At 40.5% G+C, this 26,588-nt stretch overlaps 1 protein-coding gene across 8 annotated transcripts in view; it reads left to right on the top strand.

Annotated features, from left to right (window-relative positions):
* ZDHHC14 (zinc finger DHHC-type palmitoyltransferase 14) overlaps positions 1-26,588 on the top strand; it is a 137,694-nt gene that overhangs the window by 58,661 nt on the left and 52,445 nt on the right. For 6 of the 8 annotated variants that reach the window (XM_042813928.1, XM_042813892.1, XM_042813871.1 and 3 more), the window contains one exon: positions 24,436-24,608. In XM_042813928.1, the coding sequence (XP_042669862.1) occupies positions 24,506-24,608 (103 nt within the window). In that variant the 5' untranslated portion in view covers positions 24,436-24,505. The remainder of the gene's footprint in view (positions 1-24,435; positions 24,609-26,588) is intronic. The other 2 variants (XM_042813902.1, XM_042813882.1) reach the window with 1 other exon arrangement.

Below are 26,588 nucleotides of genomic sequence, written 5' to 3'. Positions count from 1 at the left end.
TAGGTCTTCGTGTCATTTCCCTGCTCGTCTGCCATCACATTTGCTGCCTTCATGGCTACGTTGTCATTGATGGCCCAGAGGCATCTTGTACTCTCAGTCACTGCCATTTCTAGTTCATGAGTCACCACAGCACGGCAGAATTATTTTCATTGCTCTCTGTGTGAATACCCCAACCTTTGTGCTGTAATAATTAATTTCCCTGTGCTTAATATTTGGTCCTCTGGAGTGTTCTGTGCACTAGAAACACTTAGCTTACATGCTCCAATTTTATTGTATCAATGAAGCTGTTCCTGTGCTCTACAAGTATCCTGGCTCAGACTTAATGATTACACCTTATGGTGTCACCATTATTCTCTTCCTATCAAGTTTTTCACCCCTTTTCTCTCCCCTCCCTCCACTGTTGTACTTTTCTTTCAAGTGATGTTATATCATACTCTTTTTATAAACTGAAGTCCAGAAAGACTAACTGGGACTGCATTTGCTTCATCTAGATGTTTTTTCTCATCAGAGGTAAACGTTGAGTACAATGTTGTAGTCTATCATCATTTACTTTCTATTTTTTGCATTATTTTGTTAAAAATTCATCTTAAAGCTTTTTAATAGAATTTAAAGCAAATTTAGTGCTTTATATTTGTCTAAATTATTTTCATAAGTTCAATTATTTGCTACTTCTAGTCATATGGTAGCATACAGCTAACATAGTTTTAAGATCTTCCTATATTATTTCTGCTTTAATACGCTGCTTTTTCAGCATTTGCGTTTTATTTTGTTACCTCCTTCCTACTGTCTAAAACCAGATCTAAATTAACTTTGCTTCTTTGCTAGAGCAGTGCTTTCTCATTGAGGAAGTCTTTGGCTGTCAGAAGTGCTGTGGTTGATACTAATCTTTGTTCTAATCTGTTTGTGAAGATGGTCTTTCCTAGATGATATTTTAGTTCTAATAATCTCTTAGCCCCATTATTGTGAGCCCTCAGCAGTACTCTATGTACAGGATTTTAAACTATCATTTCCCTGAATGACTCTGAGCAAAACTAATTCTGCCTTATCCAAGGAATTATTTTTATTTAATAGCGTATTACTAATAACTTCATTGTCTGACTGTCCTCTTCCCCCTGCTTTCCTGAATACCATATACGCTTCAGCTTTGACTTAGATATTCTAGCATTTTTCTCCAGTCTTTTTATTGCTGTGGATTTAATGTCCTAACCCAATTTTTTTTAATTTTTCACTGCATCTTTTTGAGTTTTTGCATTCAAGTCAGTCTGTCTCCTGAATGAACCGGTTCAGGTTCAGCTTTTTCATGAACTGCTGCTGTGGCTACAGCTCCCATCAGCATCAGGACAACTTCTTGTGCTCTCCTTGCAGAATTCTTCAGCCCTCTATTGTATTCCTGCCATGTCTTGGGTGTGGAACCCAAAAATCCCTTGGGACTCTTAGAATCTAAAATTCCAAAAATCTTCCAAGCTACTGACTTCATGTGAAAATAGATTTATGTTTCAACTTGCATGCATAGGGTGTTTCTGTACTTAATACCTAATTGCTGTTTAAAAACATTTTTGCTTAGGTCTAGCAAATTACACAAATTAGCTTTTGCTGAAAAGAACTACATCTTATTTGAAAGAACTTCTGAGTGGATTGGTTATTTACCTATAGGGTATAAAACTGCTTCAACTTGCTTAAAATCCTGCATTTAATTAAGATGATGCAACTCTAAGTACAGATGAGACCTCATTAAAATCCGTAGTGCAATTGATGATGCATTTCCATTCTCTATGGTAAAAACAAGAAAAAAAAGAGTGCCTGAAAAATTATTACTGAAGTTGAAATAATTTACAAAGCTTGCCTGAGCATCATCTGTATAGCATACAAAACTCATAATCAGAAATTTTATTTTTTTATGAAGTATATTTTTTATACTTGATCAACAGGACAGTACCTGCTGATCATATTCATTGTGCTGACCCAATTCAATTAATATCATGTCACTTAATAAAACAGTAGTAGTGGTATGCAGATAGCCAGGGAATCTTGACAAAGGATTGTCTCTCTTGAATGTTTGCATTTGTTCAGGGATTTTACTTTTCTTGTTTTGAAGCTCGAGGCTGTATGAGGACATATATTTTTGTATGGCATTCATCACTCTGCAATGTCACTTTTTTCTCTTTTTCTTTTCCATTTAAGACTTTGTCATTGATTGCACAGTCACAGAGTGAGCTTCAGGGCAGAGAGGGAAATGTACTTTTCTGTCGCTCAGAATTTGCTTTTGTTGGAGACGGAAGTGGTGCTGAAAGGAACAAAAATGAAGCATTCAGAGCTGCATTGAAAATGTCTTCAAAAAAAAAAAAACCCACCTGATTTTTCTCTTCTCATTATAGGTTTATAACGCTGGCATATAGTTCTTCCCTGCCAGATCGGGATCATTAAAACTGTAGAATTATGACATCTTCATCTATAAAGAGCCTCTGAAGTGTAGTCATCTCTTCAGCTGTTTCTCTGTTGAGCGGAAAGAATGGCCCCCTGGTTGGAGACTGCACTGTTGGAGTGCAGAAGTATTTGTCAGGTGCTGAAGTAGGCTAACTAGGAAGGGGAAAAAAAAGTTTGAATTTCTCTTTGTAAGAATTGATTTTCAGGATGCTTCCCTAGAGAGAACTGTCTTGTAATCTCCTGACAACTTATTTCACCATGAACAAGGCAGTTTTTAAAGGCTGCTATCCATGCGCTATAGCTGATGCGCAGAGGGGATAGAAGGGCATCACTTGGGACTCTCATATGCTAGTTGGGAGGACTGATCTCTTCACAGACAGTGAAGTCCAGTTTGTGCAACGGGCTGTGAAGTAAGATTTGGATAATTTCCTTAGTAATTCAAATCTTAGTGTACAGAAAGTACTGCTTTATAAATAATTTTAATAGGCTTTATTAATATCTGCTTTTTTTCCTTCAGACACTTTGGATTGTTTGATTCTTCCAGGTACAGTGTTTATGGGAAAGTGCTTCAGGGAAATTGTAGCTGTACCTTACAGTGTTGCTGCACAGTATGTAATGCATTGTGTAGTAAGGTTGTAGTCAGTCCTGTATCTCAAATTGGAGCTGCCTCAGTATTTCAGTTTCTTTGCTTATAGTATGTTTACAGTTTTCATGAAAATAAATTCAGATCTTTGAAGAGCATTGATCATTCTAAAATAAGAAACAGACAAAACTAAAAGAACAAAAGCCAACATTTTTTCAAAAAGCCACGTAACTTCTTGCTCCAGTGCATTTTCTGCTCTTCATTTTTTCCTTGCAAGGGTATCAGTCAGGACTGTTTCCTACCGTTCACCATGTAGCTGTAAAAACATACGTGTCAGCACAAGGGAGGGGTGGAAATGACTGGGCTGAATGAGAGGAAAAGGAGCTTAAGCTGGCACTGTCAACAGAATTCCTCACTGTCAGCGTGCGGGTGGAGGAAATTGCTTTGGTCTGTAGGGACCGCATTTGCTCTTCATGGCGGCAAACAGTTAATACTTGATTGCTTCAAGGCTCAGATGCTGTAATTCAGGAATTTCTGGGCGTTTTCTTATGCAGATAACTTCTTGCAATATGTATATTTCTCAAGATCATTCATTTCATGCAAAAAAATAATTATAGTATCTCAAGAAACGTTTTTGGACATTGTGTTGAGGGATATGGTTTAGTGAGAATTATTGGTGATAGGTGGATAGTTGGAAAGGATCATCTTGGAGGTCTTTTCCAACCTTGGTGTTTCTGTGATTCTGTGATTTTTTTATTTTATTTTATTTTTTTTTTCCCTCCCCATTCCCTCCTTCTCTCCTCCTGAACTTACATGACTTCTGTAGAACTTGTCTAAAATGTTTGACAGGCATATGCTGACTGTATTTGGAAATAAACTATTGCTAACGTAGCTGTCAACATCAGACTTCTATTTATTGCATTTGCAAACTTTCTGAGGTTTTTGAGCTTCTTGTTAAAAGGGGCTGAAACACTTCTGATTTTGTGTATTTTGCTTTTATTTTGTAAGCACAGTATTTTTTCTAAGACAGTTAATAATCAGCATAGTAACATATGGAATTACTCATTTAAGTTATCTTTTTTGTTGTTGTTGTTGTTGTTGTTGTTGTTGTTGCTATTGTGTAAGCCAAGCTGTATATCCTGCAAGCAATTATTTGTATTTCACTATTGCCTGGAGATTCCATCTGATCTGCTTGTTGCTCAGTGTTTTTATACAACAGAGTCCAAAACAGTGATCAGGATGAATTGACTGCAAAAGAAATGAAAAAAACAAAACAAAACTCAACTATAGTGGTATGGAGTTCAACACATAATTATCCTGTCTCACTTGTCTTGGATAGGTATACAAGTGAAGGGAATATATCTGGATTGACACACAACAGCTTCCTGGCTGATCAGAGAAGAGAACTAGATTCCTGGTCCTGTTCTGTCCTCTGAACTGCTTCTGACCTTTCTCGTAATGGGCTTCTCTTAAGTTAATCCATCTCTCTTTTGAGAGAAAATAAATATTACTTCATCAACCAAAATTGAAGTCCAAAGCCTACATTCTCCACCCTTCAAGAGAGACAAAAGAAGCAAAAATGGATATTGTATTTAGCAACAGTTAGAGGACACAGTATTGTTTGTGCAATACTTTTGGGGTCTCTAGAGATTCTTTTCTAAGAACAGAAAGGCGAGGAAGTGGACTTGTTGGCGTGGTGTTGAAGCAGCTGTAGGGGATTGGCTGAACTACAAGTGTCTGAGTACAGAGTAGGTCAAAAAATAAGGAATGCTTCTTTGTTGTTTGGAAATATATAGCTTTAGCTATTTTTAGCCTGAGTGGTATAATGTGATACACAAAGTAGCGGTGATTGCAGTGTAGGATGCGCGCAGGAAGCATGCAAACAACTGGTGTTAAAGCCACACACTTGCAATACTTTTTAAAACTTATTTCTGTAATGTAGGCAGTTTCTTGTAGCAATTTGACTGCATCAGACCATCTCTGGCCAGCTGTGCTTCCAAGGCCTTGGTATACAGTTTGCTTACTCTTGTTGGCTTTCCTTAGCATGGAGAATTTTCTTTTACTTGGTTCTAAGAGCATGTCCACAATTTGATGTTCCACTTCTGAGTATTCCAATTATCAGTTGTGTGTATGCATGTTTCCAGAAAATGGAGAGAAGTGAGCTAGTTAAAAATGAATTAATAAATATTTCTCAAATATTAGATTTAAATTGGCATCTAGGTCCCATTGCAGTCAGTAGTAATTATGTGCCTAGACTCTTTTTTCTGAAACTGGGACCTTATCCCACTTTAGGGCAGGCTTGGAGAATAAATATTTACATCTCTTAGATTACTGATCCAAATGCAGCTGAAGATGCTGTGAATAATTATAACTGCTAGGGAGAAACAACACAGTGCGTTGGCTATGAAGAGTGAGATTTGTGCTGTCCTGGGGATGTTCAGAGAGTTGTTCCTACCCTTCTGTGCATTCATGAGCCTGAAACACAGGCCTGGAACTCATGGTTAGCAGATGTGGACCTATTATTTCATAACTACTGTTAGAACAGATTTGAAAAACTGTGGAATCATAGAATCATAGAATCACCAAGGTTGGGAAAGACCTAAAAGATCACCCAGTCCAACCGTTCACCTATTCCCAATAGCTCCCACTAAACCATGTCCCTCAACACAACATCCAGCCTTTCCTTGAAAACCCCCAGGGTCGGTGACTCCACCACCTCCCTGGGCAGTCCATTCCAGTGCCTGACCACCCTTTCTGAAAAGTATACTTCCTAATGAGAGAGAGCTAGTTTCTTGGTATTTCTCAGTGCAGGTGAGTATTTGGACACCAATAACAGGCCTCATATGCATTAATGTCTATGAATTTTAGTTCCAAGATGGTTATATTGGAATTCTTGTTGGGAACAGGACATAAAGTTGAGTTCTACCGACAGTTTGGCTTTTCGCATGCTGCTTGCAACTCTTAGACTTGGAGCTTTTCTGAATAGAGAACTGCACTCTGTGTTCTTGCATACTTCAGTTCCCCCCTCCGTCCTCAATAGTTCCTGCATGTTTTAGGCAGTGTAATAAATGGCTAGTATATATTTCAACGTAGATGGTATTCATGCTGTTTTGCAATCCAGGATAAAATGCAGTGTTTAGAATTGTGATTAGCATATGTTTGAAATATTAATTTCTCACCAGATCAGCGTGTGGTTTAGGATCATGTCTGTTATTTTTAAGCCATGTAATCTTTAGTCCTTTTTTCATTCTTTCAACAAAATCTTATTAGAATCTTTTGTCCTCTAGTAAGAAGCTTTGACTCAGTAGACAGAATGGAAATGTATCTGACACAGTGTCAAACAGGAGAAATGCATGGAAGTAGTCTAGGACTGAGGAATAGTTTGGTTTATTACTTTAAGATGTGAAATTAGAAAACAAAACAAAAAAACAAGAATTCAGTACTCAATTCATCACATAAGAAGTTCATTTTCCTGGCGTTGCCTCTGGATTTTGATTTGTGAGTGTGTTGATAGTGATAATTTTTCAGTGTGTTCATCATACCAGTGAACCTTTTGAGTGTTTGATACGCTTTAGGATAATGACACTGGGTAGCATCATATTATTTAATATGAAAAATGAATTTTTGTTTTCAAGTGTAAGAGGACAAAATATTGCTCTTGGAGGAATAAGTGAACATAATATTATTTAAGCTTATAATGTGAAGTTCAATGGACCTGAAATTGGATTTCCAGCTGTGTTTTGATTTAAAATCACTTGTGTGGCACTCCATTCTTCCTCACTCTTCTTTCTTTTTGGTTCAGTTTTCTTCCTCTTCAGACAAAGCAGAATATTGGAATAAAGAATATAGCACTTCAGTTGCAAAGCAGAATATTTACCTGTGCTTTGAGAGGAAAAGGATTTTTTTATACTTGACAAAAAAATAGAATGTGCTCATGATTTTTTATTTGTAAATAGGAAATACTTCTGCTGCTCCCTGTTGTACATGTCTTTTGTACACTTAATCACATACTTGAGAGAATTTGCTTAATGCTTGTAAGCACTAAAAATTATATATTCTGTCACTTTTGACATACAACATTTACTGTGTTTTACAAAACTTTTATTTATGCATTAGTGGCCTCAATCTTTCTATGGGTTTTGCTTTCAAATGACAGCCCTTAATGACTACTGTGTAGATCTTATTTTTAAAAATGAAACTGAATAAAAATTTGTAAGTTTTGATGGGCACTATTTTTGGAAGGCACAAAGTGAATATGAAGTTATCCTAAGACTTTTAGTTCCAACTGTTTCTTTAAAGAACAACAATGAAAAATAAATGACCTTGACTCTCGCAGTATTTGACATACAGACTCCAAGAATATTTTCAGGTGTGAAATCTGATGTGTGTCTGCTGCTGACTTTTGTCTGCATAAAGCTTTCCTTCATATATTGAGATGCCCTGTAACCAGGAGTGTGACGCACCAAGGTCTCTGCTTTCTGAAAGTGGATGGACAGAATGCTATAAATCCCTATTATGACAGGCTTTTACCTTGGAAACCTGTCAAAATATGAGGTGCAGTGCCTGACCTCACCTGATCTTTGTAGTCATGCTTGTAGGGGTGCAGGAACTTGCTGGGTGATTACCATGAATTATTAAATTAATGAAATAACAATGTTAATATCAATTAACTGTATAATTCTTTAATCATTAGTCATTAATGGCTGTTAATAATTAATTTTATTGAATTACCATCACATTTATGTTTACATGTAAGTCATATCTTTGTGGTATTTTCTTCTCCAAACTTACCATGGAGAATGGACTTATCAGGAGCCAGACTAAAGGAAAATAGTAATGACTGCAGAAAATTCCCGAGCTGTGGCACTTGTGGTTAAGATCAGTGACTGCTTTGAGTCTGGGAGAGGCTGGAGTAAAGGAAGGTGTGGCAAGCCTGGATGAAGGCAGACCACAGGTAAAAGAGAGGGCTTGTGAGGCCAGTACTTGTAAGACTCAATGTTTTATGCTGTCAGAAGATGTCCATTTCTATCTGACTGCGTGCTCTGAGGGTTTCTTGTGCTTATGAATGTGTTACAGTGGAGCCTGAGCATTATAGTTGTGTTTGTGTAGTTGAGGGTGTTTGGAAGAACTGTTTGCACGGGAGCAGCATCAAATACTGGGTGGGCAACAGAACGTGGTGGTCAATGGCAAGCCAGAGAGCAAATCTGTGTTCCCAAGTATGTTCTAGAAACAGTGTTGCAGCTGAGCTTTGCTGTTTTTCAAAGCTGGCTTTCCTTAGGAATAGAGATTGTTCTGTCACTTAAAAAATCGTCTACTATATGTCAGTATTGAGTACAGGCAAAATAAATTGCCTTTCAGTAGGGTTTGGGGTTGTAATGTATAGACAATAACAGATTATGCAATTAAAATGTTGAAAAGGTTGAAATTTCCAGTCGCAATAGATGTGATAGCACAGACCTTTCTCACTTTGCATCACCTTTTTGATAGTTTGACGAAAGTGCATGTTAAGTTGAAGAAGTAACTTATGCTTCAGAGAAGGTGTAGTAGTTTGTTATTATTGTGTTTCTTGTTTGCTTGACATGAGAATTTGGGTTTTGTAACTACTGAACAGAATTGCAGTAATAACTAGGAAAAATTTAATATTAGAAAGTAAAAAAAAAAAAAAAAATCCATGGGAAATGATTTAAGTACTTGAGTGCATGAGAATTTTAAATGTAAAGTTGAGAAATGGTGCAGAAGCTGGACATCTCTTCAGTGTTAGTCTTTGGGTCCTGTGTATGCCTCATCAGTAAAAATATTTAGCTTCTGTGCTCAACTGCCTGTAAAGCACTTGCGGTTCCTAAGCGACTGATGTTTTTATGAAGAAAATTATTCTTCCAAATGTGGCTTTTTTTTTTTTTTTTTTTACTGTTGAGCTTTCCACAGAATCTTCTGTGATGTCAGTGATTTTGATTCCATATCTACTCTTAAAAACATTTCTTTTATAACTTAGATGTATTTTTCCATTGTATGTTTTTCTTGATTTACTGGGCTTATGAGAAAATGTTTCCCATATTTAAACTTCATAACCTGTGATGAATTATACTAGTGTCCAGGAAGGGAATATGAATGAAAGATTTTGTCAGGAACAGTCTGTTTTTTAGTTTTGGAACTATAGAGAAAAGTGTGATGTGATAAAGCCACCGACTTTAAATTTGAGTGTGCTTATTTAGGGTTTGTAAGAGCATATTTGACATAAAAGTCTTTGCAGTGCATTTTATGTCTTCAAGCAACAATCTTTAAACAAACAAAGCTGAAAAATTCAGATAAATATTTCTGTACTCAGTTTAATCTTTCTTTTCTCCATACTTTTCTGGAGATAATGAAATGCAATGAGATTGCTAACACTGGTGACTTAGAAGCAATTTTGCAAAGTATGGTATTTCTTAGTTTTAATGCCTGGACTCGCATGACCCAAATCTCAATTGTAATTCAAAACAAAAGTACTGTTACTGGTTTAAATTACGTTGCTAACCAAGCTAACTGCAGCTTTATGTGTAGGTGGAGCACTGCATGCATTACTTGTTCCATAAAAGAAAAGACTTACCTTAAACTGATTTTGCATCTTATATCCAAATTGATTCATTTTTTTGATACGGAGAGCTGGCACTGCTTTGCTATAATGTGCCGATTAAGGGGATTTTTTTCTCTAAATTTGAAGTAGCTTGCAGTATACTAGTGTGTTTGTCCACTGAACACTTAGTCTGAAGTAAGAGAATAGCAGTGATGCTTTGAGCATGCAGTGGGGACAAGAAGAGAATGCCATTTCAGATAAAACTGAATGCCTGTGGAAACTCATGTCTCTGAAGTACTGCAAATTCCAAGCTGGTGGAGTTGGTACAAATATGCCTCTAAAGACTGTTAGACTCACAGAGCAGTAACTACTTAACCCTGCTTCTTTTGGGAGAAGTCGAGGTTAAAACTCTTCTGCTTATTGTGCTGCTCCTTGATCTGTGCTCTCAGTTGCTTTATTTATAACAATACATTGGATACTTCTGACATGGAATATGGGCAGGATTGTCAGTCCTCTATTTTTTATTTTAACTTCGTGAATAAAGGAGCCCCAGGAAGTGCTGTATCTTAGCTCTGTTTTCCATTGAAGTGCCAAAACTTATATTTTAGTGCATTTCACTGAATAATTGAAGTTTTAATCCATTTTTCCCTGTGTTTTAGACTGCAGTTATTTTTTGTGTTTTATGCAGAAGACTCACAATATGTGGAACTGAGAGGAAAAAGACACAGATAAATAAAATAAAAATCCCTGTAGGATACTGGATCTGATGTTAGTGGGCTTTTATGAATTTGTATGGGATTGCTTTTTATGGCTAACTCGCCAAGTACTTGAATGTATCTGAAAATGGAAGTTCAACTCATCCTGCATTTTGTGTTTCTACCTGCTGACTGGCACTCATTTCATTATGTGGTAATGCTGGAAAAATGGCAGGAAATAATGTGGTGGTTTTTGTTTTACTTTTTTTTTTTTTTTTTTTTCTCAGGAAGAGGAAGGAGCTGAGAGCAATTCCTTTGTTCGAAATAACCTTTCTTGGCCTTTTCAGTCTTCATTGAAGAGAAGTGATAGAGTGCAGCCACAGGATTGCACTGAAAGGTCTTTGCCCTCTAGCAAGAGTTAAGCTTTATATCTCTGTCTTCTAGACATCACAAATTGTGCTAGGCAAACACCAAGTGCTACTTATTGACAGCTCAGTGCCTGCTGTCTGGTAGCAGCTTCCTTGCAAAAGTTTTCATTTCCAGAGAATCCAGTGGAAAACCACCTGGCAGTTTGTTTTCCTTCAGGGCCTGTGTTTGTGGCACAAGGCGCTTCCCTTTGCTTTAGCCCAGCTTTTGTTTCTTTTCAGATGTATTTAGGATTAACCAGATGGTTTAATTAAGAAATGACATAACAGGAAATAATAAGAAATAATAAGGAAGTTAATATGGAGCATAACAGGAAAAAGAGTTCTATATGAGCTGTTTGAAACCATTGTGAGCTTGTGTGTGTAGTAGAATTTGTTAATCAGTACTCTTACTGTGGAAACTAGACCTTTTGCAGCATGCAAAAACAGAATTAAAGTACAAACGTATTTCTGTCCTTTTAAGCAAATCTCTTAGTGAGTAGAAATTGCAGTAACGAAAGTCTCTTTTAACTTTGCCTCCTTACTTTCTATCCTCCCTATCCTACTTTCTAGGATATTTCATTTGCATTGGCTTTCTATAAAGAAACTGATTATTTGATAAGACACAGGCTCTAGATGTTGCAGTTTGTTAGCTATTTCCCGTTTTCTAGCTATTTCACGTGGGAATTTCTGTCCAATAGTTGATGCAGTCTTTCTTTTAGAAAATTGAGTTCAGTAAAACAAAAGAGACTCCTTCCCTGTATAACAAAGTAAAATGTAATTGCCTTTGTAGGAGCTTCAGTAAGCACATCTGTTTTGCAGACAGGCTTTTTTTGTTTTATGTTATGTATTTTATCTATCCCAGCTTTGAAGCTGAGATAGTACAGTGAATCCTTAGGGGTGATTCATGGAGCAGTGAAAACTGGGAGATCGCACAGGCTATCACCTTGACTGTTGCGTATCTGCTATGATAGATGCTGTGACAGACCCATAAGACCTTTACTTGTAGAGGGAGCTTATATTTGTCTTATACGATGTCATAAGCTGCACTGTGTGCTTAGCTTTATCCAAACTCCTCCATTGAAATTCAGCCAGAGTAAGTCTGATTTAATTGGTGGTGTGCTGTAATTAAATGGAATCAGTGCTGTTCACTGTGGAATCAGTGCTGTTCACTGTTCCAGTGAAGAGTTGGTGGTTTGAGCAAGGGGGAGTGAGGTGCCTGCAGCCTTTCACTCTCAGAAATTGCTTAAGTTTTGACATTGGTATTAAAGATCAAATTGTCAGGTTTTTATACGGACTTTGAAGACTGGCTGTTGAGCTTTTGCTATTCAAGATAACATTAATCTTATCTTTTCTCAGTAGATTTGAGAGAACTTCTAAAATACTTAATTTATAAGGGTTAAGTTCATGCTGTTATGTAATCTGCATGATTTCACCATATTGATCTTTATTGAGTAATTTATAGGCACTTTAGAAGCTGTGATGCTTATAGACACCATATAATTACTGTTATTCTGTGTGTTCCCACTTAAAAATAATTTTGAATTAGAATTAAGTGGAGTAACCCTTGAGCAATATAATGAATAGAGAATCTAAGGTATATTCAGTATCTTAGCATATAGAACAAACAGCAGTACATTCAAGCTAGGTTAAATGCTTCTTGTTTGAAGCCATTCAATAGATTTCTGCATTTATGATTGGGGTAAAATGTATTTTACCCTTAAGATAACTTCTTTAATCCTAATTCCTTCCTTTCCTGATGAAATTCTATTTTTGTGCTTGTTTGCTAACTGTTATATTTTCTGTAGCATTTACATGATTGCAGCATTCCAAATGCTAGGAGTGATATTTGTTGTGTATTTTATCAAATAAGTTTTTTACTGATTGATCCTTCTGAAATAAAGGAATATATGGTAAATTTACCAGAGAACCTGTGGAGTCTCCTCCTTGGGGATCTTCAAAAGCCACCTGGATATGGTCCTGGGCAGCATGCTCTGGGTGCCCCTACTTGGGCAGGGGTTGAGCTCCATACCCTTCTGACCTCAACCAATCTGTGATTCTGTGATATTATAAAACAGTTTAAAACGCAAAGACGAAGAATGAAATAATTTTAGGCATATTTCAGATCCCACTGAGCCTAGTCCCTGGCTTCCCTTAATCTTTTGAAGATTCAAATAGGAATTGTAAAGGTTGTGCAAAAGTATCAGACAAATGGAGGAAACCAATGTGAAACTTCGCAAGCTAATCTTGTTATGTATTTCATGTAACACTGCTTGGACTTAACCTATACTCAATTTATATCACGTATTCTGTATGCTAAGAGCATGCTTGAGAAGAATTAAGCATAAACTGGTTGATGCACAGCAAGTTGTTTCCCACTACTGCTTTCTTGTTGTGCCTCTGAAGAGTTTGTTCACCTTAACACTAAAATAAGGTCTTTAAAAAAGCTGGAGGTGAAAATATGAGCATCTCAGAAAATACTAACTGAAGATGTCATACCTTCAAACTTCATGATAAATCTTGGATTTCCAATCTGTGTAGAAAAACTTTCTTGTTCTTCATCACTTCTAGAAATAACAATGGAGAGAGATGCAATAAAAGTTAGAACTAAGTCATCTAAAGGAGAGTTATGTATTTAATGTTTTAAGGCAGCTTTGGTATTTTCTGTAGTAAATTATTTTGGCAATCTTTTTACATCTATTTGCATTTGATTTTACTTACCATCTTGACTGTTAGCAACAATGTCTGTGCCAGAATGATTTTTTTTACAGAAATATGCTGTTCTTGTTGCATAGGTTAAACTTGGGGGGCAGAGAAAAAAGGGAGGGAGGAGAGGAAAGATGGGCTTCTCAACACTTATCAGACAGTGTGTTAGCATAAATGCAGCCTTCATAGCACAGGTGTGAAACTTCTTGTGTGAAGTCACCCAGTCATCTCATGCAGAGCCTTTCTACAGATGGATTCTTGGGTTCTGTCAGAGCCCTGAGAACACCAACAGGCCCTAATAATAAGCCTCACCTTGGGTCTCTCTTTCATCTCCGTGGTCTCAAGAGCTTTACTTAAGCACAGACTGGGGACTTTAGTCCTGCTGTGTTGTTTGTCAGAGAAGTATTGGTCTCCAGCTCAGCTACAGTCATGCTTGTGCCTGGCCATGAAGCCCAGTTGATCCAGACCTCAGCTCACCACCCAGCCTGATTGCAGCTCAGCTTCATTGCTGTGATCCTGCTGATAGCTACTGGATCTCATCAACACTGGTGAAAAGCAAGGCAAAAGAAATAAACATCCAAACCATAAAGCAGTGAAACTTCTTCACAATGATCATTCTTTATATCTCCATTTGTCTTCCTATAGTCTTTGTCAGGGGACAGCCTTCAAGGTTCTTTCTGTACCCTCATATTTTGCCCATCCTCAAATCTTCTGCTGTCTGTGTCGTGGTCTGCATGCATATCTTCAGCTACTTTGAACTTGTCATTAGAAAATTAGATTATAAGTCATTTTTGTTCTCCTAATCCAGAGCCTGGATGTGCTTTTTTGATCTGTGTGTTCTGTTGCCATCTGTAAATTGAAAGAGATGAATATTTTGAAAGAGGCAGCAGTCTGAATGAAAACCTCACCAACTGCTGAGATTGAAGTTTCTTCTTTCTATTGCAGCTTCCCTTTCCTGGTGTATTTTTCACCTGCCTGATGCTAACAGCCCATGCATGTGAGACCCTTCCAGGAGCATATGTGATTTATCAGAGACAGATTTCAACAAGATGGTATAGTTTTCTTACATCTTAGTAAACTAACTTGTTTCACAAAAGAAGGTGACAGAAGTTTGTGTTGGCATCCAGTCAGAAGTTTAGGACCAGGTGGCTTTGAGCAGTGATGCTGTGGATGTGAAAGGGAGGTGAAGTTGAGAGAAGCTATGAATAAAAGTGGAAGGAACCCACTTTGGGTTAATTTGGGTTAACTGCTGCGGAGACCAGCGTCAGGGCAGGTAAGACTGCACTGGGCAAGGAAGCTAAAGCCAAAAAGGCCGTCCAAAAAGCTCTTTTTAGAGCTGTTTTGAACCAGCAAAAGCACTGTGCTGGTGCTGGGGGTGGCAGTAGCTGGCAGCTGGTGGGCGGGCTGCTGAGACAGCAGGGGTGGAGCCGGCACCGCTCGCTCTTATCTCTGTGATTAACCTTGACCCTTTTCTGTGAGGCTATAAGCAGCCCCTGGGAGTACTTAGCGTACTTAGCGTACCCGGTGAAAAAAGGGTGTTGCTGCCCACTACTAACTGCTAACAAGGAGCGCAGGCAGTGTGTGAGCGCGGCCCCCACTGCCCATTGCCGCACCCGTAGGTGAGGAAGGTTGGTCTTGTGGCAGGACACGTAATTGTTCTTGTCCTTGTTCAGGTGACCGCTCTCCCACTCGCTGACACAGTGACTGTAAGTTCAAACATGGTCTCTACCAGATGTTGGGCATGCTCCAACAAGTCTGTGGCGACCCAGACAGAGGGACTGCCCAGAACTGCAGCGGTTCAAGTCTCTGGCTGCAGGGAGTGCCTGAGTCTGCTGCTGCCGGGGGACAATGGGAGGGATGCCACCTGCGTGAGGTGCAAACAGTTGGATGAGCTGCTCAGCCTTGTGGTAGAGCTTAGGGAGGAGGTGGAGCGGTTAAGATCCATTAGGCACTGCAAGAGGGAGATAGACTGGTGGTGTAACTCTCTGCGAGAAACAAGCAGAGATTGCAACCCCCAGCCTGTAGTGGACTCTCTGCCTTACCGTAGTAAAACCGAGAGAGCTGACTTGGGAGGAGAAGAGGAATGGCAGCACGTCCCACCTCAGCGACGCAGGTGGCGCCCTCCCCGACCTACCTCGGTTCCTCAGGTGCCTCTAAGTAATAGGTTTGAAACCCTGGAACTGGAGGGTGAGGAGGCTGAGAACAAGGTGGTGGAACAGCCTCTGAGCTTTGCTAAGGAGAGGCGGTCGGCTCCACGCTTGAAGACCGCCTCTTCTGGTAAAGAAAGGAGGGTGACAGTTGTAGGAGACTCCTTTCTAAAAGGAACTGAGGGCTGATATGTCGTCCTGACCCCACCCAGAGGGAAGTGTGCTGCCTCCCTGGGGCAAGGGTCAAGGACATCTCTAGAAAGCTGCCTGGGCTTATTCGCCCATCTGACTACTACCCCTTATTGGTAGTTCAGGTTGGCAGTGATGATGCTGCCAAGAGAAGCCAAAGGGCTATGAGGAATGACTTCAAGGGTCTGGGGAGGGTACTGGATGGTGCGGGAGTGCAGGTGGTCTTCTCTTCTATCCCTTCAGTGGCGGGGAAGGACTCTGAGAGGATCAAAAAAGCCCTCCTCATCAATAAATGGCTTAGAGGCTGGTGCAGGCAGAAGAACTTTGTTTTTTTTGACCATGGGGCAATTCACTCAGCTCCTGGCATGACAGCTGCAGATGGAGCTCACCTGTCTGCAAGGGGTAAAAGGATCCTAGCCCAGGAGCTGGCAGGCCTCATTGAAAGGTCTTTAAACTAGGTAAGAAGGGGGAAGGGGACAAAATGAGGACTGCTGAGGTTCAGGTAGTTCAAGGTTCAAAAGTGAACTTGATGGGTGACGAGGGTGGAGTTCAAAGGGATGGAGTGTGGCAGGGGAATGCTGCCTCCCTGAAGTGTCTATACACTAATGCGCGCAGTATGGGAAATAAACAGGAAGAGCTGGAGATCTGTGTGCGGTCACATGGCTATGATCACACTGCGATCACAGAGACATGGTGGGACAGCTCGCATGACTGGAATGTTGTGATGGAGGGCTATGTGCTTTTTAGGAAAGATCGGCCAGCGAGGCGGGGTGGTGGAATTGCTCTTTATGTAAGAGAGCAGCTTGAATGTATTGAACTCCACCTGGGGGAGAGTGGTGTAGCAGTGGAGAGCTTGTGGGTAAGAATCAAGGGGCAGGCTGGTATGGCTGACACCGTTGTGGGTGTGTGCTACAGGCCCCCTGATCAGGAGGAGGAGGTTGATGAGGCCTTCCACAAACAGTTGGAAGCAGCGTCACGATCCCAGGTGCTGGTGCTTATGGGAGACTTCAGTTATCCAGATATTTGCTGGAAAAGCAATGTGGCCAGGCATGCGCGGTCCAGACGGTTCCTGCAATGTGTTGAAGACAACTTCCTGATGCAGGTGGTTGAGGAATCAATGACGAGAGGGGTACTGCTGGACCTTATTCTCACTAATAGAGAAGGGCTTGTCAGGGAAGTAAAGGTCGGGGGCAACTTGGGTTGTAGTGACCACGAGATGGTGGAGTTCAAGATCCTGAGTGGAAGAAGTAAAGCAAAAAGTAGGATTGCTATCCTGGACTTTAGGAGAGCCAACTTCGATCTCTTCCGGGGCCTACTTGGAGCTGTCTCATGGGCTAGGGTGTTCGAAGGCAAGGGGGCCTGTGAGAGCTGGTCGGCATTTAAGCAGCTCTTCTTCCAAGCTCAGGATCGGTGCGTCCCTGTGAGGAAGAAATCGGGAAAGGGTGGCAGGAGACCTGTGTGGATGAGCAAGGAGCTCGTGCACAAACTCAAAGGAAAGAAGAAGGCCCATGAAATGTGGAAAAAGGGTCTGACTACTTGGGAAGAATACAGGAATGTTGTCAGGGTCTGCAGGGATGCGACAAGGAAGGCTAAAGCCCGCCTGGAATTAAATCTGGCAAAGGGAATAAAGGATAACAAAAAAAGTTTTTTCAAGTACATTAACAGTAAAAAGAAGACTAGGGAAAATGTGGCTCCCCTGCTAAGTGACGGGGGTGTTCTGGTAACGGGGGATGCTGAGAAGGCGGAGATACTGAATGCCTTCTTTGCTTCTGTTTTCAGTGAAAAAGCTCCCCCTCGGGAATCTGAGACCCTGGAGGTTATTGAGAGGATCTGGGGAAGGGAGGACCTCCCTTCTGTCAGGGAAGAGGTGGTCCAGGAGCGCCTAGGCAACACCAATGTTCACAAATCCATGGGACCCGATGGGATTCATCCACGGGTACTGAGGGAGCTGGCAGAGGTGATTGCTGAACTGCTTTCTGTCATCTTTGAGAAGTCTTGGAGGACGGGGGAGGTGCCTGAAGACTGGAAGATAGCCAACGTCACCCCGGTCTTCAAAAAAGGCAAGAAGGAAGACCCAGGCAATTATAGGCCAGTCAGCATCACCTTTGTCCCTGGAAAGGTGATGGAACAGCTTGTACTGGCTGTCATCTCCAGACAACTGGAAGAAGAGGAGGTTATCAGGAGTAGTCAGCATGGGTTCACAAGGGGGAGGTCGTGCTTGACCAACCTGGTAGCCTTCTATGATGTTGTCTCTGGCTGGGTGGATGGGGAGGGAGCAGTGGATTTCAGCAAGGCATTTGATACTGTCCCCCACGACATCCTTATAACAAAGCTGGGGAAGTGTGGGATAGATGAGTGGACAGTGAGGTGGGTTGAGAACTGGCTGACTGGCAGAGCACAGAGGGTCGTTGTTGGTGGTGCAGAGTCCGGTTGGAGGCCTGTAACTAGCGGTGTTCCTCAGAGGTCTGTGCTGGGTCCAGTCTCGTTCAACATCTTCATCAATGACCTTGATGAGGTGATAGTGGCCACCCTCAGCAAGTTTGCTGATGATACGAAGTTGGGAGGATTGGCTGACACGCCTGAAGGCTGTGTTGCCATTCAGCAAGACCTGGACAGGCTGGAGAGCTGGGCAGAAAAAAAACGGATGAGGTTTAACAAAAGCAAGTGTAGAGTCTTGCATCTGGGGAGGAATAATTCCATGCACCAGTACAGGTTGGGAGGTGACCTGCTGGAGGGGAGCTCTGCGGAGAGGGACCTGGGTGTCCTGGTGGACGACAGGTTGGCCATGAGCCAGCAGTGTGCCCTTGTGGCCAAAAAGGCCAATGGCATTCTGGGGTGCATTAAAAAGAGCGTGGCCAGCAGGTCGAGGGAGGTGATCCTCCCCCTCTACTCTGCCCTGGTAAGGCCTCATCTGGAGTACTGCGTCCAGTTCTGGGCTCACCAGTACAAAAAAGACAAGGATCTCTTGGAAAGAGTCCAGTGGAGGGCCACGAAGATGGTGAAGAGCCTGGAGCATCTCCCTTATGAAGAAAGGCTGAGTGAACTGGGTCTGTTCAGCCTTGAGAAAAGAAGACTGAGAGGGGACCTGATCCAGGTCTATAAATATCTAAGGTGTGGGGGGCAGAATGGCGAGGCCAGACTGTTTTCAGTGGTGAGTGGAGACAGGACAAGGGGAAACAGCCGGACACTGCAGCATAGGAAGTTCCGCACAAATGTGCGCAAGAACTTCTTTACAGTGAGGTGACGGAGCACTGGAACAGGCTGCCCAGGGAGGTGGTGGAGTCTCCTTCTCTGGAGATGTTCAAGACCTGCCTGGATGCCTACCTGTGCGACCTACTGTAGGGAACCTGCTTTGGCAGGGGGGTTGGACTCGATGATCTCTGGAGGTCCCTTCCAACCCCTACAGTTCTGCAATTCTGTGATTCTGTAATTTAAAGAAAACAGCATGGTCTCAGCTTATAACATATCAAACGGAACTCAGTGCAAATTTTTTTCTCTTAGTACTGGACAGCACCCACACAATAACAATTAACTAAATAGGCAATGCTCGCTGAAACAATTTCAATTTATGCATAAAAATGGTCAGTTAGTAATTTATTTTCATGGTGCACTGCTGGTTCTACTATACTTACTACATTATGCTGTTCCTGGAGTGCGTATTTTTTTAATATTGGCTCCATAGAGTTTGGTGTCAGTGAAAAACTTGACATACAGCATTGCTGGTCTCACCAGTTGAGCTATGGATTTCTTTTATTTTTTAATTAGTGTAATTGTGATATCTGTATCTTTGTGTAATACCTCTATTTTATTGATCTGCCAGCTTAGCAAATGGTGCGCGAGACCTCTCATTTCTTAGATATAAATCCCACCAGTGAGTAATGACGACTACCTGTGAACTGTTCAGGAAAGTCTTTGTTTCCAGTACAGACCAGGAGTAGGCCTCTTTTGTTTTTCCCTTTTCTAGTTAAAGAGCTTGAAGATGATAGGATTTTCAGTGTACACTCACTTCACTACTGTTACAAGTATTTATCTGCTCATCTTGGTAGCCACAGGGAGTGTAGTTATCCAGTTAAGAGAGCTGCTGGCTGATGAAAATTACTTTTGTTGCTCTTCTGTATCCTTCAGTCATAGGCATGATAATTATCCCTTAAATGCCAGTATGTTTTTATTTTTATCTAGCTGTGACAGACGAGTCTTCCAGCAGATTTTATTTCCCTCCTACGCTTGCACAAACTTTCACATGATGCTTCAAAAAAGGATCTGAGATGCCAGGCAAAACCCAGAGCTGATTTGTTTAAAGCCTTAATTAAAAACCTTATTAAATAAATTGAAAGTTTAAGTTATATTACTGGTGTGCAAACCAAACATTGTTCTCTAAGGAAGCTATTTACACAATGGGATTTTTAGTGGGATCTTTTGTCGCATAATGTGTCCTAAAAATGTATTTTCTGAAATAGCCTAAGTGCTTGTTTTGTGCTATCACTACAGATACTGTTAAGGCCAGTTATTTTCCTGCGTCTAAGAGAGAAAGTGATGTCTAAGATATAAAGTTCACATGTATTAAGGACAAAGAGATGACGAAATGTGTGACCAGCAGGTCGAGGGAGGGGATTCTGCCACTCTACTCTGCTCTCATGTGACCCTACCTGGAGTATTGTGTCCAGTTCTGGAACTCCCAATGCAAGAAGGACATGGTGTTGTTGGAGCAGGTCCAGGGGAGGGCCACAAAGGTGATGACAGAAAGCTGAAGCACCTCCCCTATGAGGACAGGCTGAGAGCTGGGGTTCTTCAGCCTGGAGAAGAGAAGGCTTGAAAGAGATCTTATAAGGCCTTCCAGTATATGAAGGGAACCTACAGGAAAGCTGGGGAGGGATTTTTGTAAGGGTATGTATGCGACAGGACAAGGGGAAATGGTTTTAAACAGGTAGAGAGTAGATTTAGACTAGATATTAGGAAGAAATTCCTTACTGTGAGGGTGGTGAGATACTGGAACAGGTTGCCCAGCGAGGTTGTGGATGCTCCCTCCCTAGCAACATTCAAGGCCAGGCTGGGGCTTCTGAGCACTGTGGTTTGGAGGGAGATGTCCCTGCCTATAGCAGGGAAGTTTGGAACTGTATGATCTTAAAGGCCCCTTCCAACCCAAACCATTCTATGAATCTGTGATGTAAAAAAGTTGGTTGCTACTTGCTGTGCAGATGTGTGTGTAACAGCTATTGAGCTCCATGTGGCTCTGTGAGTGATGGTGCTGACCGTGAACTTCTGTTTCCAGAGTAATCTATCATAGAATCATTAAAGTTGGAGAACACTTCTAAGGTCATCTAGTCCAACCATCAACCTGTCCCATAACTGTGTCCTTCATCAGTGCTACATCCACGCGTTTCTTGAACAGCTCCCTGGGCAGGCTGTGCCAACGCCTCGCAACCCTCTCTGTGAAGAAATTTTTCCTAACCTCCAATCCAAACCTTCCCTGTCACAACTTGAGGCCATTCCCCCTTATCATGTCTTTGTTTCTTTCACTACAGCCTGCTTTCAGGTAGTTGCAGAGAGCAATAAGGTTTCCCCTGAGCCTTTTCTTCTCCAGACTGAGCAATCCCAGTTCCCTTATCCTCTCCCTGCAAGACAGACTCCAGACCCTTCACAGCTTTGTTGTCCTTCTCTGGACATGTTGTTGTATACCTTTCTTATAGTGAGGAGCTCACAGCTGAGCACAGTTCTTGAAGAGTGACCTCAACAGAGCTGGAGACTGAGGGACGATCACTTTTCTGCTACTGCTGGCATTACTATTTCTGATACAAGCCAGGATGCCATTGGCCTTCTGTAGGGCCTCCCTACCATTAGGCAGAGAAGCACTCCCTCCCAACTTGGTATCATCTCTAAACTTACTGAGGGTGCACTCAATCCCCTTGTCCAGATCAGCATTAAAGATATTAAACAGAATGAGCCCCAATACTGGCCTTTGGGGGGAATATCACTCATGACTGGTCTCCAGCTGGATTTAACTCCATTCATCACCATTCTCTGCATCTGGCTGTCTCGCTAGTTTTTTTTTTCACCCAGTGAAGAGTACACATGTCCAAACACTGGGCTGCTAACTTCTTCAGGAGAATGCTGTGTGAGACAGTCAGGAACCTTACTGTAGTCTAGGTAGGCTATGGCCGCAGACTCCCCCTCATCCACAAGGTAGGTCACCTGGTCAAAGAAGGAGATCAGTTTGGTCAAGCAGGACCTGAATTTTGTGAACCCGTGCTGGCTACATCAGATCCCCTAGTTATCCTGCACATTACCTCTCACCATCTGTCTGTGCACTTATTTGCAGATGGTTATTATTGCCAAAGGTCACATCTTTTGTCTTTTTTATAGACATAATCTGCTGAAGTGATTCCAAGTCAAGTTTGTAAAATTCGGGGCGTTCACACTCTGAAAACACACTTAAGGGAAGCAGGTTATCTTACCATTTGGTGAAAAGTGTACAGAGCTTTGGGAGTGTTTTGTCATTGCTGATGGATTGTAGTTTTAGCAAGACGTAGACATCCCCTGTTGTAGTAAAGTCATCCCTTTACAGCAGTGCAGGGCTTTTACAGTATTTCAGCATAGGAGTTGGTTCTAGGAATTGGCTCCTTCACCAATTCTGTATGATGTAATGGGTGAAACAAAGCACTCTACTGTTGAGATGGCTTTTCGGTTTCTGTTCTTTGAACATCACTGAGATGTTTAAATGTAAGTTGCTTAGGTGGAATATACTGCTGTTCTTAGGTCAGTATCTAAATTGTATTGTACCTACCGTGCTACCCCATGATTACCTCCTGGTGCCTTTCATATACTTACAGCTCTTGTTGTTTGGTCAACAGACTTAAGCACAGTTGCAGTTCCTTTGGTATGTGTTGTGAATAGTGCAGTAGAGGAATAATAACACTGCTATATTTAGTTTTCGTTAACGTATGAGGTCCCTCTAATCCTTTTAAAGATATGCTGCAAGAGCATATTTGTACTCTTGTCTGAGCATATTACAGTAGTTTTGATTTCAGTGGTCCTTTGTGACAAGAAATAAATTGAGCAGTACAGTGTTTGTGTACTGTGAAAGCTTCTGTTTGGTTGTTCCTTCTGACTGGCTTCTCTGACATTAAGGAAATGAGACCTACAGATACCAGCTGTATTGCTGCTTCCTTTAGATCTGATTTCAAGGATCTGGCTCTTGAAGATGGGTTTCTGAAAAGTGTGCATTTTGAAGTATATCCAATCATTTAAACTCTTTTTGTGTGTGTGAAATGGCTCCACCCTCTTATTTTTTTTCTTCAGAGCCGGTAGGCTTGTTAATTTTTTTGTAAAGTGTTGTGCCTATAGTAGTACATTCATGTAGGTTAAAAGGATGATCCATCACAGGGGTGACGTGATGTGCTTTGTAATGCATTTTGACTTGCTGCCTCCATTAAATGCACTGTGTTCAATGAAATAACCAAGTGCGTTGAACAGCGTTGTGCTGGGTGATCAATGTTTGGTATGCTGTAGCTGGTCTATTCCATCCCCATCCTGTCAGCTGAAGTGATAGCAGTAGAGTTGATGTTGTCATCGCTTCCTCAGAGTTAACAGTGAGGATAACACATGGTGTAAAAGCTGGCACATCTGAATCATCATTTAAGGCAGCCTGCAGAAATAAGACTACGTTAATTAAACTTGATTGATACCTAGAAACTGTAGACAAAGCCCTAAGGCCTAGAACTTATTGGTTTTAGGCTTATGTTTTGACTTCTCAGGCAAGCATCAGAAATACATTAAGCAATCTGTGTGTTGCCCACTCTGCCTACTGGAAGACCTATGAAGAGAGTTTTCAGTCTGCGTTTTCTGAGATGACTCCACAGAGCTTATTACAATGATTCAGATTCACCAGTAGTGTGCTGTGTAACATCTGAGCATTCATATTATCTTTTACACAGCCACGAAGATGTATTTATATTTTGTGCTGCTTAGATTCAAGTGTTTGTGTCCTTTCTGGTTTTACTGCATGTGAAATATAGAGGCGAATCACTGACTGTTGTAAACCTAAAGCCTGCAATTATATTGTGAATCTGGTTACTACAGAGCCAGTGGTAAAGGGCTGTCAATGCTGCCCAAAACCAGCAGTGTACTATCATTATAATTACTTCATTTTGTGAGTAAGTTTATTCAGCTGCAAGAAATGGATTTAGAGAATCAGTAGGCTTTGAGATGCCATCTACTCTATTATATAATATTGATATATAGTAAAGCTATTAGAGGATTGTGCCACAGGTGTAAGTTTTTAAGCACTTTCTTTTTGATGAACTATATTTTCACTTTATAGATTGATGTCTTTAGCATAAATTATTTCCTCATTTTAACAGCTTTAGTTTTCATTACAGAACGCTTTTAGGTTATTCTTCCCTTCCATATTTCCTTCATGTAAGTGGGCAATAGATGAACAAGTATGTGAGCTCAAAATATCCTGTATGAAAAATATTTTCTTATGTAAATGCACATATTACATATTAGTGAAATCACTGTTGTGGTGTTTGGAGCTTTATATTACTACAAGGATTGAGAAATTTCAGAAGTGTAATGAACACGTAAAGAAGAAATTTCAGCTTTCATAAATATTCCAAGAAATTTATCTGCTTGAGAAAGTGAGTTCTTGATACACATTTATAATGATGAACAGTTTTTGAGAACAATTTGAATTGTTTGATGATTGATTGCTTAATATATTTTTTTCCTTTTCCAGCTGTCCATATTTATCAGAGAAGATTACACCTGCTATACCTGCAATTGGTGGGATACTTTTCTTTTTCGTGATGGGGACCCTGCTGCGTACTAGTTTCAGTGATCCTGGTGTCCTCCCCCGTGCAACACCAGATGAAGCAGCAGATCTAGAGAGACAAATAGGTAACACTGAAGGTCTGTTTTCTCCTCGCTTTCCTCCCGAGGGTTTATGTGCTATATGAAGGCGATGTGCTGCTCTGTTCCTGGGAGAAGTTACTCCTGTTTTTCCACAGTAATTGTTCTGGAGTTGCTGTGTCCACTGACACTGCAGTTGAGTGATTCCTGTGGAAAGGCGGTTGATCAACTCTTCAAAAAGACAGTAAACAAAATGCTGGTCCTGCAGAGTGATAGTTATTACTGTGAATACTTTTCAGCGGGCATTGTAGAACTCTGACTGTAGTGTGCAAGAGAATTTTTGAAGTGTTTTTGACAAGAAAGCTGATGTTGCAAAGGTTATTAAGTTGTACATCTTTTAAAGTAATGTATCCTCACAGTTTGAAGGAATTTAATTAGATGATGAATTATGTTGTGAAAGGATCAGATAAGCCTATATTAATGTACAGTGTTGCAATTTGATACAGTCTGGGAAAAGCTGTACTTCAGTTACTAATTGTATGTATTTTTTATCTGTTTAGAGCTGGCACAAGTAAAGGAGAGTGAGCTAGCTTTTAATCACTTGTCAAGTGATTAAAGTGTCAAGTTCTAATTGTGGAATTTCTAAAGCTATAGATGAACTAAATAGCATTTGCTGTCTAGATAAGAAAACACGGGATAAATTTGCAGAGCTACTTCATAAACAGTATTTGCTTATTTTTGTACTAAGCAAGTTTAGTAACAACTACTTCAAAATGATACCCTAGGAATTCATTTGTTCTGAAGTTGTTTCAGAGAGATTCTCACTCATATAATTGAAAAAATATGTAACAGGTGTATGCAAGCACAGGATGTGTACCTCTATGGTCCTTAATGTTTGCACACTACAGTGTTCAGTGTTGTCTGAGGATTTTGTACCATGACAAATAATGCTGTAAAATGCTGTAAAAGCAAAAGCTAAAGCTTTTGTTGCGAACACTCCTACATCTATAATATATGAATTTTAAGGGTTAACTTCAGAAAAGTTTTTGTCTGCTTCTTTAGGGTAATATTCTACACAATGCATTAGTGAAACTGACTGAAGGGCAAAGTCATTTGTTTGGTTGTATTATGGAGTAGGGTTGATTTGGTACATATATGGAGCAGGAGTTCTGGTTTAGTTTCCTCAGAAAGCATTGGTATGAATATGGCACTGAACCATGCCAGTGAGTGGAAATGATAAAGAGTTTTAGTCAAAACACTAAAATGTCACATCAGCATTACATTTGTTTGCTTAAATTTGAATACAGACATGATGTAGGCATCCTGAAGCTATGCCTTCCACATGTAGAAATCTGTTGGACAAAGGAACGTTCTTAAGGGAAAACAAAAAAGCTGATGACTTGAAATCGTTAATTGAGACCTTTTTGAATCTTGAACTCAGAGGAAGGGTAACAAATTCATTTTTAATAGCTTCCATATTTTAGTGGTTGTTTGAATCTCATGGGTTCATTGTTTAAAAAATATATCCTGAAGACTCAGTTTCAGAAAATTGCTCTTGGAGGAACAAGAGTGATGGTTGAGTGCCTTCTGGAAAGGCATATGTTTTCTTTGTTATGGGTTATTTTAAGAAGTAGGGTTTCAAAATAGTGATCAGTTTATTGGTTGTCACTACAGCAAGATCATTTTATTTTGCCAGGTTTGGAGTGTTCCGAGCACAGCTGTTACAGTATGCTAAGTCATAAAGTATAAAGGTGTCTGCATAAACAGCATTTAGTATGCTTCAGTGAAGCAAAGTTAATGCATTTGCTATATACTACGTGTAGCAGCTATTTTTAAGTGTTCCATGTATCCTTTGCATAGATTTGAGATCTTTGGAGCTGTGTAATCACATAGCAGCTCAGTTTGTTGAACTTGAAGAAGGATTTTTTTTTTTTTTTACTGTGCATTTGTGAACTCTGATGCATGTAGTTCACTGATTTTTATGGATCTGGAATAGCTTTCAGTACCAACAGAACAGTCACATTGGCAGTCACATTTCTG

This window comes from Centrocercus urophasianus, unplaced genomic scaffold (assembly GCF_019232065.1).
Source record: "Centrocercus urophasianus isolate 14NV4802_14NV808 unplaced genomic scaffold, USGS_Curo_1.0 seq_10, whole genome shotgun sequence".
In the NCBI taxonomy this organism is placed as follows: Eukaryota; Metazoa; Chordata; class Aves; order Galliformes; family Phasianidae; genus Centrocercus; species Centrocercus urophasianus.
Note: the sequence above shows the minus strand (reverse complement) of the source record. Positions and strands in the feature narration are given on the sequence as shown.